This window comes from Crinia signifera, chromosome 3, assembly GCF_055691185.1.
Source record: "Crinia signifera chromosome 3, ASM5569118v1, whole genome shotgun sequence".
NCBI classification, from domain to species: domain Eukaryota; kingdom Metazoa; phylum Chordata; class Amphibia; order Anura; family Myobatrachidae; genus Crinia; species Crinia signifera.
In genome coordinates, this window is record NC_139219.1 from 52,603,341 (window position 1) to 52,619,980 (window position 16,640).

Genomic DNA, 16,640 nt, shown 5'->3' on the forward strand with positions numbered 1-16,640 from the left:
CTAGTGCATGGCTGTTGGGTGGGCATGTTAATGCCAGAGGGTAATAAGGCTCAGTATGGTGCTAATGAGGTAAGTGTTGTATAATAGCACATGTAACACTTGTTAATCACTGGGCGCCAAAGCTCCACATTGGCAGCTGCATACAGCACACACAGCGGCGGGGAAAAGGTTCTGTCTCCACAGTAACCAAACCTTTCCCCCCATGAGTGACAGACCACCACAGCCAACCAGCGGACGGAGCCCACCCCGCACGTCATCGCTGCCTCTTCCACAGTCGCTTCGCGGCAATGAGCTGAAATGAAATAAAAAAAAAAAAACAGAAAAAGCAGAGGGGGCGGTGACCTGTTGTACGTTGACGGGCACTTCCTCCGACCAACCCGCGCCCGGCCCTTTCCGTCCTTGTCCAATCGGCGCACGCCAGGGGCGGAGTTGCCCAGGTTTCCAAACGCTCGGCGGCGTCATGGGCTTGAGAACTCAACGGAGATGGAATGTCCCAGTCTGAACCGGTTTCAGCCGGTTGCGAGTGTGTGGCTGCGCTAGAGCTGAAGCAGCGCCCGTCTCTCGCTCCGCCTCAACCGCGTTCCCGGATCACACAGGCCGCCTCGCCGCCCGGACCATGCGCTAAGTGCCCCGGGGAGATCATCAGCCATTCATTCCCCGAGCCGTGCGCGGGAGTTACAGTGTGTGAGCTGGGCCCAGGGCCTGGAGACTGCCCCCCTCTTTTCTCTGTCTCTATCCCACCCCCATTCATTGGCGTGTTACTCTATATCCTATACCGCAGCACCGGGGCTCCGCGGCCTCGCCACACCGCTCCTCCGGGCGCCGGATCAGGGGAGGGGGGTCTCACCACCGCCGCCGCCACCACCGGCTGTCACCGTACACTACTACTGGCGCTGAGGAAGAGGCAGCTCCCGCTCTCGGTAAGTACCGGGGAGGGGTGTGTGTGTGTGTGTGACTGTCCACACGTGTGGTGCTGGGGGTGTAGTGGGTGTGCAGCCCCCGGGTGTAGCAGCACTCTGCGTGTTACAGGGGGAACAGTGCCCTGCTAGGCCTCAGGCTTCCAGGGCGCTTTCCTGCCGCCGCGCTCCCGCTGGGGGTGCCTGGGAGCCGGGCAGGGGCAGATGGGGCCGGCCCCGTGTTTTGGCGACTTGCTGGCGGAGTGGAAATTTCCAGAAATGTGAATGCGAGGAGGAGAAGCAGGTCCGCCAGCATCACGTGCTGCTGCTGCTGGAAAGGGAGGGAGGGGCGGGGAGGCCGAGGCTCAGGCTACTACTACTGCTGCTGGGTAAGGGCAGGAGGCTTGGGGGGCCTCACCCACCTGCCCGTCAACTACCTGCCCCTCCTGTGTGCTGGTCACAGCAATGTCCCCCTCCCTGCACGCAGGGGTAGAATGCCACTGTATAGCCTTACATACTTCCAGCAGCCAGCCAGCATATCATGTTCTACCAGCATCTCATCTGCAGATGACTTGTATTTGTCACCTTCATAAGGGTAGTAGTACCCTTGGGCTAGGGGTAACAGATGATGCAGCAAGCATACATCTGTCCTACAGCATGTAGTATCTACAATACACACATGCTCTAGTGATTATGAAACCAGCATGGCTTTGTTGGTGTTCTGTATGCAAGAGTAGTTAAAGATCTGACATACGGTGGACCGGAACTGGGGATTGCACTTTTAAAAGATTGCTTTATAGTACAGCTTGAATGACTGTAAACATGTACGCTTTGCACATATTCTTATGTTAGCATGAAATAGCAGAAAGAAAATGTGCAAGTAGCCTTAGTGCTGTACCTGTGGCCCTGTGTACAGCAGGATCTGGCGATTAGTGGTGTAGCTGACTAGTTGTACATGTTACAGTTTTTCGTCTTGGTAAAAAAAAAAAGGGCCTACTGCATGTGCTGATCATGTTTGTCCTTTTGAGTCAAAATGTAACTTAATTATGGTCTATGGTGTTGCTGGTTTGTTCGCGGTGCACCTGTGATTTGCCCACTCCCATTTTTGTTTGTCTTCTGGGCGGCTTTATTGTAGTGTTAATTTGAAGACTGCTAGTATTGCTGTGCTGTCAAATGCAGCATGGCATCCCCTGTCATATGCGCTTGGCGATGCATGGTCTCATTGCTCACCGGTTTTGGTACTGGCCTGGTACACACTGTTCTACCATGTGTTATGCTCGTCTTCTGGTGTCTATTCCATGAAGAGCAACATACTGTTTTGACAGCATTTAAATGCTGGAGACCGCAACCTTCGTTGCCCACACGTTGGTTCCGATACATTTGCTGCCAACGTCTATGCAAATGAGCATCTTTCAGAGCTGTTCAATTGTAGTTCCAGTGGGACGACTATTGGCATGTTACGGGGTTGAAAGCAACAGGTTTCGTAGTGTTCATTCTACCACCTGCTATCTTTGAAAATCCATGCAGTTCCACTTCCCTGCCTGGAGTGTCGCTGTGTACTGTGGTGTTTCTAGCACAGGTCTGGTTTGCATATAAGGGCTGATATACAGACTGCACGGTACTAGAAGCACCACAGCAGACAGCGACACCCCAGGCAGGGAAGAGGAACTGCATGGGTCTTCAAAGATAGCGGGTGCTAGAATGAACACTAGGTTTCGCAGCACAAAGTGGCTAATGTTGCTGCATGGGCATCTAAATGTCTGTTTGGGCACCCATTTTCTTCCACTTACAGCGGCTACATGGAAAAAGTGTGTGTCGTGGGTAAAAGGCACCTTTCGGAGCAACAACGAAATAGCTCCGAAATGAGGTGAGATGGCGCTCCGCAATACAATGGAATACAACGTTGTGCGTTTTATTTTGCAGCCCCATAGTAATATAAAAACAGATTTATCGACTATTATACATGCACTGTACAAGGAGTTGTAAAGAACCTGTGTTGAATCACTATAGATATAGAATTGTATTTCTTTTGTGTTTAAGTCTTATGATTTTATCCTAATTATTAGCCACAGCAATAGTTTTACAGCCGGTTCTGTTAGAGATTTCCTAGTTCGCTGTCAGTACTAAGGACCACGTGTTAGTGATTTGCACTTGCTGACCAGTTTGTCACATGCTGTTGCTTTCTGGTTTAGGATCTCTATGTGAAACCATTGTTTTATTTACTTAATACGTTAGTGGCTGTAAGTTGGTGTGTTGCTAAATTCCACCTGTCAGTCACTGAACTAAGGATATGGTAAGGCTTTATATTTGTTACTAGCTCTGCGTGAAAATATGGGGGCAAATTCTTGGTTTTTAGGGGCAAAATCTCCAGCCACTATAGATCGGGCAATATTTGAGTGTGACAGTAGGCCTTAGAGCAGGCCTGGCCAACCTGTGGCTCTCCAGATGTTGGGAAACGACACAAACCAGCATGCTTTGCCATCGTTCTAGCATTCTATAATAGCAAAACTGTTGCAAGGTATGCTTGCAACATTGCTTTTTGTGCATTTTATGCCAAATAGACCACTCTATTCCTTTTTAAAAATATGGGTGTTCTTCCCAAAATGTGCACAATGCTGGACTTCTAGCGCACTTTTGCTCATCTTCTTAGGAGGGTATTAGCAGAAATAAGCATCAATGGCGTTCATGGTCTATTGGGCAAACGATGGCGTCCGTCTGAGTGCTATTTAAGTAACGAAATAGAAATGCTCTGAAAATGATTTCTTCTTACAGTCTCTATAAGCACATAATGCTCTTGTCCTGGTCAGCTTGGGAGAGAACTTTTTGAAAAGCAATACATGGGATGGTATTCAATGAGGGGTTCGAGCAGTGCCGAAAGCTCGCCGTCCGAGTATTTAACCACTCCCAGTTTCCACCTCGCCTGCTTCCTGAGGCGAGGTGGAAACAGCAAGTGCAGCTGTCAAAACAGCAAGGCTCGCCACTATATGCAGCTGGCTCCCTGCATTTGCGGGGTGCCTCGCGGTTCCGGGAAATCCTTACTACCCTGTGACGGGCGGATGGCTTTTCCTCACTTAAAATTGATTACCGAGGTGGTGTTGTACTACGAAGTGGTTACCTGTTTACCTTGTAAGTGCTGCTGATGGAGTGAATCTGTTATATACAGGTAGGAAGCTGGTAAGGGTGTAGCGGTGTCACTGTCACACCTCGCTGGAGACTTGATTGTTTTATTTGGCCCTGTCCCTCATCTTTAGTGATTGGAGATCTCGGGCGCTCCAGAATATGTATCTCTATGTAAATAATTGGTGATAAATAAGTTGGATTTAGCTGCCTAAACCTGACCGAAGTTACTGGCCATGACAAGTGCTGCGGGGACCTAAAAATAATCCTCATGTTTAACGGAGCACTAACTGAATGCTCTGTTGGGCAGCATCTTTTGGCAGCTGCAGTAAAAATTGAATTGTAGATGGCACCCAACAGAGCAATTCAATTGTTGCTACGCCGTTCAGACACATTTCAGCTTGCATCACCCGTTTTGGTGAGCTAAAGTGTGCAATAAGTGATCCATTTGGTCTTTGAAATGGGTACTTTCCATGTCGTTCCCAGTCCTGTACCTGGGTTTAGCTGTTTCTTGTGTCTTAAGCTGGAGTCCATACACATACAGATTTATTGTCCAATCTGGCTGGTTGGAACAAAAACCTGGTAATGGAGGAAAGTATGACAGTTGATCATTTTCTTTGAACTGCTGACAAGCGGTTACTCAGATATTACCAGGTTTTTGTTCCAGCCAGATCTGACAATAAATCAGTCATGCCTTCCTGTCTGGTCATGATTAATGTAATTCCAAAAACACTTTAATATCATACCCATGGTCTCTGCAGATGGGAGTTTGGGTGTGATAAACGGTTGAATTGCCCGCAATGTATGATGAGGTTTTTCCTGTGTGCTCTAATTGGTGGTGGGAGCATAGACTCTTTAGGGGTTATTCAAATACTCCATGGCTGTCACTAGGGCACAAAATGGAGCAATGAAGTTGTTGCTCCTTTTGGCCGTGCTAAACACACTTTTACTCACAGCCAGCAAAGGTGGCAAGAAGAAACGTTCTGGTGTGGTTTGATCACCCTAACCAGGACTTTAGACAGGTGCGTTAACATAGAAAGGTAACTGATTTGGAGCATCAATTGAATTGCTACAGTTTGAGATGATTACTGACACAGCCAAAAAAAAATATGTGATCACTTGTGAATGGTAATTGTAATCCTGAAATCCGGACATGTCGGGGGTACTTGAGTTGAAAATCCTTGTCCTCGAGTACGTGATGGTTGAGCAGGGCCAAGCCAAAGTTGCCAAATCTTCTCGGCACAATATTAGCTTGCGTTGCATTTCTGGTGCGTCTCTGGTATCGACACTTAAGCTGTAACAGCAGTCACAGGGGAACATTTTTCTTCGATGACAAACTCCCCTTCGTGTTCACATCTCCGAGTGCACTAACACTCCATGAACTAAGAATAGACATTGTTCTTTAGTGCAGTATTACCTGTAAAAAGCTTCACTTATACTGCAATTTAAACGTGGCTCCTGAATGGATATTACTGGCCAGTCTGTGTACCCGTAGTGCTGCCCTATTAGTTGCTGTTCCTCCATTGCGCGTCCCCTTTATTTTGGGATCCTACAAAGCCATTGAATTCCTCCCATATGTGGCTAACCCTAGTGAAGTGTGATTTAGTGATCTCCCATCAGCACAAATAATTGAATACTCTTAAGGTGCTTACACACTGGACGTTTTTGCCCATAAATGATGTCATGAAAATCGCTGAGTGCATACACACTGAGCGATTTATTCACAAGGGTAAACCACTTTCCAAAAAGTGGGTCACTTGTGCTGTAATGCAGGGCACTGGATGGCCCATGCACACTAGGAGATTTTGCGCTCAAAGTAGCTCAAGATGGGAAAAGTGAGCTCCCTTTTTTTTTTTTTTTTTTTTAGCTCAACCTTAGCCTTTAAGCTAAGGGTGAGAGCAAATAATGGGTAACCCCTTAGACTACAGACACAATAACTTGGCTTTTGGCTCTTGCCCTATACTGTAGGGTTGATTACATTCAGCATGCAGTGGATAGCGACCTGAAGAAGCTAACACAGCTATTCAATTCATTGTGCTACCAAGTCAGAGAATGCCAGTACTCTGGACTTAACTGGGTGGTTTACTTGTGAGAACCAGCATTCTTCAACTTAATTGCCCTGTCGCCTTGCTGTTTGCGCAGAGTACAGATGGAGCCCCTATCATTCAGGCAGGGGCTGGTGGTAGATTCGCCAGCCACCGGAAGGAGATGCGCGCGCATGAGACGCACACGCATCCCCTTCAACCGGAGCTCCCCCGGGTCCCTGCTGCCTCGTCGCCGTCCTTCAGTGGGTTGATATTAAAATTTTTACTTCACGTTGAAATTAAATATTTGCTTGGCTTCTTTCAGCCATGTCATCTGATCCTCCTTAAGGGTACATTTATTAAAATCTGGATCTATTTTGAAACATTAAGAAGCCTTCTTTAATTTGACATGAAGTTAAATAAACTTTAACCAGATTTGTACTGTAATTCAATTGTGCTGTGTGCTCCCTGCCGGCAGTCTATAGTAAAGACCGTCTGTCAGAGCAATTCAATTGTTGCTCTGACCAGATGCTTATTAGTACTGAACACGGCCAAAAGCCCCAGGTTTAGCTGCACTGAGCCATCTAATGTTTCCTTTACTGTGCACCTTTCCACCCCCACCGCGCTGACAACACCGCTCAAATTGTCTTAGACTGGCGTGTCAGCACTACCAGAAGCAAAACACCCCCCCCCCCCCCCGCCGCGCTCGGTGTCTGCTCAACCACTCTGCTGAGAGCAGTGTGACAGCTCTTCCAGCATGTAATACTCCCCTGTGGGCAATGAGCATGAAGGTAAGGGGCACTTATGTGTGGTAAGTTGTGTAATGGGCATTACAGTGGTCTACATCCTGCCCTAAAAAAATCCTAGGGTGAACACTATCCTTCCAATTGCTATTCAATGCACGCTGAATTAAATCAACATCCAATATAATTTCTTTCTATAGGCCATATTTTGTGCGCCAAATCTCCCAACTTAAGCGACAAGAGAACCTGGGGCGATTTGCAGTTGATTATTTTTTTCGCACTCGTTTAGCGCTCCTACAGGTAACTTTTCAGCCACTTTCGCCACCCACAAGGGGTTACATTAGACTGGCTCTATTGGGTGCCCTTTATTGGCTGCTGGTGACGCCAACATTTGAATATGGCTCTATGCATCTTTGTGCGTTTTGTCTTTAAAAAAATATATATCTTTTTACATATTATATTCATATATTTTGCCATGCTTGTACTTATTACTATATGGCTGGACACATTTATGCATCTGTATCTTCTAATACCCTTTTCCTGGCACACTTAAACTTCTGGCAGACATCCAGCTTTGTTTTATTGGTTTCGGAAGACTCGCTCTTACTTTATTCCTTTTGTAATGTCTGATAGCGCTGAAGTAATGTTACATAATTCGCTATTTAAGTTAACTAATATTATCCAATGGAATATTCATACAAACGTATTAGTAAAAAGTAAACGGTTTATAGTGAAAACCACCTACTGATTAACCCACATAGTGTTTGAAGTTACCTATTTGCAATAGGGAATATTCTGCTGTTTTATGCAAAAATAAAGACTGTTGTACTTGCACAGCAGTAAAATAGACCAATTGTGTGGGGTTTTTCTTTTTAAATGATCATCTATGTAGTGCCTATGGTTCATGTGTGCCATGGACAAGCTACGCAGTAATGGTACTCAAATGATCAACCCCCCCCTCTTGTTACATGATGAAATATTCCCCTTTCTGATGACAGTAAGTGTCACCTACTAAAAATGAATTGGTTCTCTGTTCACATTTTTTAGGGGGTAATACTGTATCTTTGCAAAAAGGCTTTGGGCCTACTCCATGTAATGGTGACTCACAATCACTGTAGATTGATAATTGGCAAGTCACCTTAGACCGGGCGTGAGGGCAGATTAAAAAAAACAAACGTTGAAATCTCGTCCTTATGGGGGATGCGCTTTCAATTATAAGCAGAAAGATTTAACACCAGAATAAGGGCGCAGAGCTATTGAATTGACTGCCTCGCGCCCATTGGTTCACTGCGACTCATACACAAGGCTTCGTCATGGTTATCTGAAAGTGTACGGTGTGATGCTGTTACCACGTGTGACAAGCACCTAGGCACCTGTTAGCCCAAATTTCTTCTTGCCCATCAGGGTGATGTAATAAAAAAAACTCTAGTCACAGGTTTACACCTTTTTGTATAATTAAATCACCCTAAATAATTGAAAACTTGTTAGTTACCAAATGTAAATACTTCTGTTTTGGTGAAAGTGCATGACCATTGCTCAAACTAGTGAAATGATTAGATGTATGAACTTAGTGTTCATTCTAGCACCGTCCAACTTTGAAAACCCATGCAGTTCCTCTTCCCTGCCTGGGGTGTCGCTGTCTGCTTTGGTGCTTCTAGCACAGTGTGGTCTTTATATCGGCACTAAAATGCAAACCAGACCTGTGCTAGAAACACCACAGCAGACAGCGACACCCCAGGCAGGGAAGAGGAACTGCATGGGTTTTCAAAAGTTGGTGGGTGCTAGAATGAACACTATGAACTGTATCATTTTAAGGTTATATTTAGCACATGAATAGTTTTATTAAAGTATGCATGTATCATATCTTCCACTTAAAGTTGCTGGCAGCATTTCCAGCTTCGTTTCTGACTGCTGTGTGTAGAGAGAGGGGTAACGTACATAACTTTGTCAGATCTCTTATCAGTTACACAGATCTCTTATCAGTTACAAAGTTGCTCCCTGTTATCTGTATATTGGTTGTCTCTAGTTCCGTGTGTATGTATGGAATATTATTCCATCTCTTTGTATTTTGCCAAAAAGTCTAGTTTATGGGCACCCAAACCAGATTAGTCCCATTGTGTGGCTAAAATCGGTCTCTTGGTTTGTGACGTGACAACAAAACCCCATTATCGATCGGACCACGTACACCCAATCCAACGTCTGTTCGTCTGAGGTCCAAAGACCGGCCAGACAATTGTATAGATTTGTACCCAGCTTAAGTGTCACACATAGCTCTTTAAACCAGCACAAATACTGTTCTATAGCTGTTTTATTGCTCCGCAAAGGACTCTTAATCTATTCTCTTAAATAAATTCTGTATTTTCTGCACTGCTGAAGCTAAACTTATGGCGCATCTACTTGTGAAATATTGTTTAATAAAAACTTGTATTTGGGGGTTGAAGGGGTACTCCCTCTTATATCTAGTAACTGACCTCGGGGTGCTCTAACAATTCTCATTTAAGGAAATACAATCTTGATGAACAAACAGTACAAATGCATAGATTTCCTTAAAACCTAACCAGTCAGCTGCTTTGAGGTAAGCGTTTGAAATCCCGTCCCTGAAGTGAACAAGTGGGGCTAGATGGAGTTGCAAAATATCATTATTCTGTAGCAAATGTGCATAATACGTTTCTCTTTGTAATCTATGTAGTTTCAGTATTTGGATCATGTTCCATAGCTTAAAATAGATTAATAATGTAGATAAAGGCAAAGACTTTCTAACAGGTCACGGACAGTGCACTTACTCATGCACCAAAGGAAGCTACCCATTGTTAATCTTGCACTTTGCCAACAGTGTAGAGCAGGGCTGGGCAACACCGGCCCTCCAGATGTTGATGAACTACACATCCCAGGATGCTTTGCATTAGTTTTGCTATGTGGCCATGCCGAAACTGATGCAAAGCATGCTGGGATGTGTAGCTCATCAACATCTGGAGGGCCACAATTGCCCTGCCCTGGGTAATTTGCTGAATAACACTGGTATTTCTTCTGTGTGAAAGGGTCAACCCGGGTCATAAATCCTGTGTCCTCGACCTAGGTCAATTTCAGGGTCGGAGTAACGGGATTTACGACACGGGTGTGCCCTTCCACACAGAAAAAGGACCAGTGTTATTCACAAAATTACCGGGTGGAGCTGCTTCACCCGGCAATTTTTTTGTTTTCGGTCTGAAAGGGGTATTAGTTGCTGGATAGCAGGATGCAGGCAATTTAGAATCACTAATCTAAATATTAGTCTTCAAACATACCCTCCTATATATAGTCTTTCCTGTTACATTTAGGAAGTAATCTTGAATTCCATGTATACAGTATTTCTCTAGTTTAACATGAAATGTGTTATATTTTCAGTAATCTATGCCAGCAATTATGACCATGCTAGCAGACCATGCAGCGCGGCAGCTGCTGGATTTCAGCCAGAAACTGGACATAAACCTATTGGACAATGTGGTGAATTGTTTATACCATGGAGAAGGAGCGCAGGTAACGTATATTTTTTTTTCAAATACGATAACTAAAAACCCTAAATCCCTTGTTTCCAATAAAAATGTGTTTTATTGGAAACAAGATCTAACTATGTATTTTTTGACTGGCTGGACCTAACCTGTTAATATATGGGAAGTATACTCCTTTGTTCAAACCAGCCAACCCTGTTGTGTTACTATAAAGTACTGTACAGGTGACTACTCTGAAGGCAAGCACACACAATTTAGCGCAATATAAATAGTGCCAGGAATGAGGTCCTGAGCTATTCAATTGAGCTCGCTGTTATGCGCGGTCAGCCGGCTTCCTCTGCACCCGTACGGAGTTGGAAACCGAAATCTGACTACACTTAATCCGCAATGACACTTTTGGAGGATGAGTTCTCCTTTTGTATATTTTGTTTAATAGCTTTTCTTGGCCCTTCATTGGCATATATTCAATTGAGGCCGGATCCATTCTGACATTCTTTTGCCCAAATGGAGCCGGCATTCATTATTCAATCCAGCAGCCAAATCCGAATGTCTGATTTGGTTGATGATTGACTCTCACCCACCCGGTGTTCGGACTGGGTGAGGCAGCGGGGACCCGAGACAGAGCCTGGATGGGGCATGGTGAGCTGCTCTTACCTGATACGGTGGTGGGTAGGTACGTGAGGGTGCGAGCAGCGGCTTGAGGCGGCGGCGGACAGGAGGATGGCGCTGTGTAAGCTGCTGCTGCTCACCCGGCGCCATCCTCCCTGCCTCAATCCGGCATCTTATGTCGGATTGAAAATGATGGAAACACAGCCAAAACCTTTCGGTTCCGTCAAAAGCAGGTGGATTAGCGGCTATTCGTCAATCCACCTGCTTTTCGGCATATCAAAACATTTCGACATGCCGAAAATAAACAGCTAGCATTGAACAGATTGGAACCCCTTCCTATATATTCATTTCGAAAACTGCCTCCATTAAGTGGTCAGTGGTTTATAAATAACATAATTGTTTCTAGTTATGGTGGAGAATTCTGTTATACCCCTTTCAAGTTGCACGGACAACCTGGGTAATTGCCGAATTGCTACCTGGCCGACCTGTTGCGGTGCAAAAGCACCACACTGAAAAACCCAGATTGACCAGCCAACTTGGTTATAAGAAGGGTTAAACCCAGGTTGTTCCTGAAAGACACATTGTACTCCCTGGCATCACAAGTTTTTAGTCTTGCTGTCAGCGCCATAGAGGTGCGAGGGGGAAGTTAGTGATTCGTAAATGGCTGATACGCGCAACATCACTTTCAATTGAATCTGAAACATGACCAGGGCGCATGTACAGTATGTCCTGCAGATTTTATCATGTCCACGTGATCTGATCATTTTTGTTTTTCACACCATTTCCACAGCAGAGAATGGCGCAGGAAGTGTTGACACACTTAAAAGAACATCCTGATGCTTGGACAAGAGTTGACACTATTCTCGAGTTTTCGCAGAACATGAACACCAAAGTAAGACCATAAGCTTATTTTAAGATGACTGTTCCTCCCCCACCCCTTTTTCCCCTGTCCCCTCTCCCCTCAACCTGGCTGCTTTGAGGAAGATGAATTAATTGCTTATCTGCAGCTTTATCATTATTTGAAATTTGATTACTTGTATAACGAAGTGATTTTTACTATTTAATAATAGAAAGTTTGTGTAAACAAAGTCGATTAAGTTTTATTTCATTAGTATTGTTCTGAAAGGCTTTCTGATTTTAAGGGAGGGAAAATAGTCTATGATAAGTCCTGGATTCAAGTAGAATTTTCATACCCTGCATTGATCTAGAGCAGCGGTTCTCAAACTGTGGGTCCCGACCTTCTCAGCATGGGGTCACGAATCCATGTTTCTGACCATCAGGCTGATGACTTTTCTAATCTCAGTCAGTGATTCAAGGAGTCTGAAAAATCTGTTGAATTGTCTGTTATTTTACACTCACATCATTGAGTTCCTCCACAATGCTGCCATGTATGTGCTGTCTGCTGACTACACATGTGATCTGATGACCTTCTGCAGTAACTTTCTGGGGTCCCGTAATTTTTATTGTTTGTTTGGGGTCCCAGAGCAAATAGTTTGAGGACCCCAGATCTAGAGGATTTGGGTTCTTATCTTAAAAATCCTCTCCGGTTTGTTTTTTATTCCTCCCCCCCCCCCCCCCTTAAACGGCTTCATCCCTATTAATCCGTTTTCAGAGTATACATATACTACTACCAATAATAATTATAGTATTATACATCTGCACTGCAAAAGGACTGGGTTGTCACCTCTGCAGGCTAGATGCTACACTAGTTTGGGGGTAATTTATGTAAAGGCAAATTTGGTTGCACGGACTGTGATTCTCCACTTTGAACATTGTTCGATTGATAAGAGGTGTAAATAGCTGTACGTGTTGCTATGTTACATGTACAACGTTTTACCAGTCTTCTATGAGGAGTAATGAATGTGAGTTTTCACTTACTGACCTCATCTACTTATCGTGAGTGCGATGTTTCAGTACAAAATGACCTGCCTCTGGCACCACATGGCGATTCCACCTGTAGATGTACAGCGCTAGATCCTGTCTTAGTTCAAGCTTTGTTTATTTATTTTGCCATATCTGCATTAATGCAATATATGCAAATGTTCCTTTGTGTTTCATTTGGAGAAATTTTCATGTCAAATGATGCATATTAAGTCTCGCAGTCTTAACTGCACAAATTTAAAAAGCATTAATTTTCAAGGTGTCTTGTTGGCAAAAACTGATTTTTCTGAACTTCCTCAAAGTGCTGAAGCTTAGTAACGGTATTTGCTTGCCTGGTCTTTTTTCTTTCTTTGCTTGTTACATACTGACAGACGTTACTAATGTTTAAGTTGATTTATCAACAGTATATTTTTTAAAAAATCAAAATTGTCTTGTGAAAAAAATTGACATGATTAGCGGAACAGAAAGAAAGCAACAGGTAAAAAAAATTACACTCTCTTCAATTTACATAAACTGCAAATGATTTGGTGCTAAATTTTCTGCACTATTACATTTGGCTTTTATGCAATTTTTTTAATTATTTTTGTTTGTAAAGCTGTTAACGCTACCTGATATTAATCATAATGTTCCATTATGTTGATTGCTTGTAATAGGAAGAAAAGGGGTGTCTTCCTGTGCAACTGACACAGCTAGGCTTTGACGGCAGGCCTCCACAAGGTCTACCCTTTTCATTCCCTTTAACTGAATTCTGTTCATCAATTGTTTTTTGTTTCGTGGGTTTGTGGGAGGGGGACGGGCATTAAAGGGTGGGGGTGCTAAGGGATCAACGGGTAGAATTCCTTAATAATAAGGGTACATAGAAACTTCAGCCACATGGATCATGTCATTACACACACAATACTTATTTGCTATTACCAAACACGCTCACTTTATTTAGTGCTCCCTGTACCGAGAGGGTGAGATGTATGTAACGTTTTAAGTTACCTTTCGTTTTAGTTATAATAGGTTTACTTGCCAAGGTTCCAGAAGGAAAGCCACTCCTGGGCATTGATGAACAGTGTCTACAAAATAAAAACCCATTTCTTATTCTTTTGATTAGGTTTCTAGTCTAGACGGAAACGTGTTTAACTAAACCTAACAAAAAATTATGGTATTAGGGTTTTAAGCTTTACTTTTTTTGCTGCAAATAAGTTTTTCATATGGTATCTTTTGATATGAGAATCGTTTGAGGCAAAAATGTTCTACAACGGCAAATATACCTTTAAATTATTTGTACAGTGTGTAAAAACTCTTACATGATCCGTTTGGTTGAAGTTGTATTGATCGACTTTGTTGTATATTGACTAACCTTTTTGTTCTAAAAAATTTAAATTACCATGACAACTTTTATCCTTGGTCAAACTGCATATTGAAAGGCAGTCTGAAAAGTTTACCTTTCAGGTATCCGGTTAACAATGGTATTTGGGGTTTTTCTTTCTTAGAGGTTGTTTGAGTACCTTGATTTGGGATCTAATTTTGTAACCAATATTTTTTTTTCCTTCAGTTTTAACATCTACCGCTCAAAACATCCTTGAAAGTCCATAGGATTATGAAAGGAGTGTGTTAATTTTAAAATTAACTTTATCTATACTCTTGACTTTCTGGGAGTGATTCAATTTATGTGTGTCCGTTATAGAAAGTCAATTGTTGCTGTGATAACCTGCCTAATTTGATTGTGTTTAGATGGCATTTCCCACAATTAGCAGCTAAAGTAGTCCCCATATGGCAAAAAGTCCTATTTGGGCTTGAATAAGGGACACTTTGTGCACATTTCTTCTCGCCATTGGGAGACTCAACAGAAATGTTGGCACTAGCGGTTATGGTGTCTGAGTGGCAGAACAATTTAATTTCCACTGTTAGGTGCCTCTTAGCAGCCAGAGCCTGAACTATATATATTATATACACGTATACATACCTGGACATTTTGGGGATAAATCACATCTTCTGGACACCAGGATCATTAAGTGTCATGCTTGCTACCATTAATCAGTTGAAAATAGCTTAACGTGAAGAATCTGCAAAAGTACACCCCATGATGCGGTAGCTTGTAGGGTCACCTTTAGCAGCAATAACTATGTAGGGTCACCTTTAGCAGCAATAACTATCTAGCATCTCTGTCTTGCATTGTATTTGGACAGTGGTTTGGTGTATAGAGATCATGATCTTCATGATTGAGGACTTTAAGTAGTTTGGTGGGAAATGGCTGCATTTTCCCTTCCCCACTGAGATTGGCAGCTACTTATACATTCAAACAGACACTTGTTACACATTCAAACTGTATTAATAGGTATCAATTGTTTTTTCCACGCCCTTTCACGTCTTGTTTCACCTCCAAATTGGGGTGATAGAAGTCTTCTTGATGAGCAGCTCTTAGTTCAAATTACCTTTTTCACATGTTTCAATTAGGCAACTATTAATGGCAGGGAAGGTAAAGGATTGCACAAGAACTTTGGGTGTTTGAGAAATTGGCATGAAGTCTGAGCTTCTCACCCTTTATTCCAAACGTACTGTTCTAATGTGGGCAGATTGCTTCATATTTGTGGCCTGTAGCATATTTTCGGTTTCATTTTTAGATTATACTGTAGGTTGTGTTACAGGTTAAAAAAATTAATTAATTGGTAATCCTATTATTCTCTCATGGCTCACGGTTACCAATTGATTGCATGCTTGTCAAAGAGGGAGGTTCAATTGTTTTTTTTTGGGGGGGGGGGGGGGGGGGGGGGGTGTCCGACCGAGCTATTGAATTGCTACTACGAATATTAGCAGAAGTCTGTCTTTTGGGCACCCAAATTGTAGTTGTACGCCCCACATTGTACTTTAGGCACGTCGCCCTTGACTTGCTGAATGATGGCTGCGTGCAATAGTCAGTGAGTGTTGTTCCATCAAAACTTACTCAGTGGGAAGATAATTAAACTGGGCACAATTTATTTTTTATTTTTTTGTATGCTAGTTTCAATTTAGTCTGATCGGGTGCCCATTATTTATTAAGCCACCATGTTTGGATGTTCATAGAGGGCTAAACCCGACTGAAATAGTGGCTGCACCGCAAAAGTTCCCTTTTCAATTCTCCTGCCACCTCAGGATGCGGTGAGCTAAAATTTTGGAGATGAACACGCCCAAATGGCAAAGAACTTGAATTGCTGTCACTGGGTGCCAACTAGTGGTTTGTACCTTTAAAAAAAAAAAAAAAAAGAAAACCTGCATCACACTACTAAGTTGGTAAAGTAAGAAAATGTACAATATGTCCTTCTCGTTATTGGGCACTGCTCCTTCAATATTGAGTTGTATAAAGTAGACGTGTGAGTTTGGATTTACTCAAATCCAGATCTTATTGCCTAGCCAAAACCATGTAACAGCCGATAGCCATTAAAATCTGGATTTGAGAACTACGTAAAACCAAACCCGCCCATCTCTAGTATAAAGAACTAATTCCAGGTTATGTGATGAATTTTGTCCTTTTATTTTAGCATTGTTTTGGTTACAAGGCAGTCTGTTGAATTGACAGTTGATCATTTGGAGAGTGTCGTAACCAAGCAATTAATAGATATGATAAAGCGAAATTCAGTGGGATAATTGTGAGATGTTGTTTTGAGCGGTTAATGTATTTTTATTTAGTTTCTTGTGAAGTGCAGCATACTCCGTTGCGCTATGTTAAACAATTGTATACACAAATATACCTGAAAGGTAAATAATGGTGACCAGATACTGCAATTTATTTGGTTTGACAGTATAAAAGTTAATCTAAAACCGTGTAAATATTACATATGCTGTGGGGAGGGATTGTATGTGTGGGATGGGGTTTAGTCTATTTGTAGGCTTTTCTACTGAGCTTGTATAGTCACA

The 16,640-nt window shown here is 43.0% G+C and overlaps 1 protein-coding gene across 2 annotated transcripts in view; it reads left to right on the forward strand.

Annotated features, from left to right (window-relative positions):
* Positions 1–444: 444 nt before the first annotated feature.
* Positions 445–16,640, forward strand: part of XPO1 (exportin 1) — a 39,795-nt gene continuing 23,599 nt past the window's right edge. Inside the window, exons 1-3 of one of the 2 annotated variants that reach the window (XM_083175810.1) lie at positions 445–920; positions 10,165–10,296; positions 11,668–11,769. In XM_083175810.1, coding sequence (XP_083031936.1) covers positions 10,171–10,296; positions 11,668–11,769 — 228 coding nt within the window. In that variant the 5' untranslated portion in view covers positions 445–920; positions 10,165–10,170. The remainder of the gene's footprint in view (positions 921–10,164; positions 10,297–11,667; positions 11,770–16,640) is intronic. The other variant, XM_083175811.1, reaches the window with a different exon arrangement.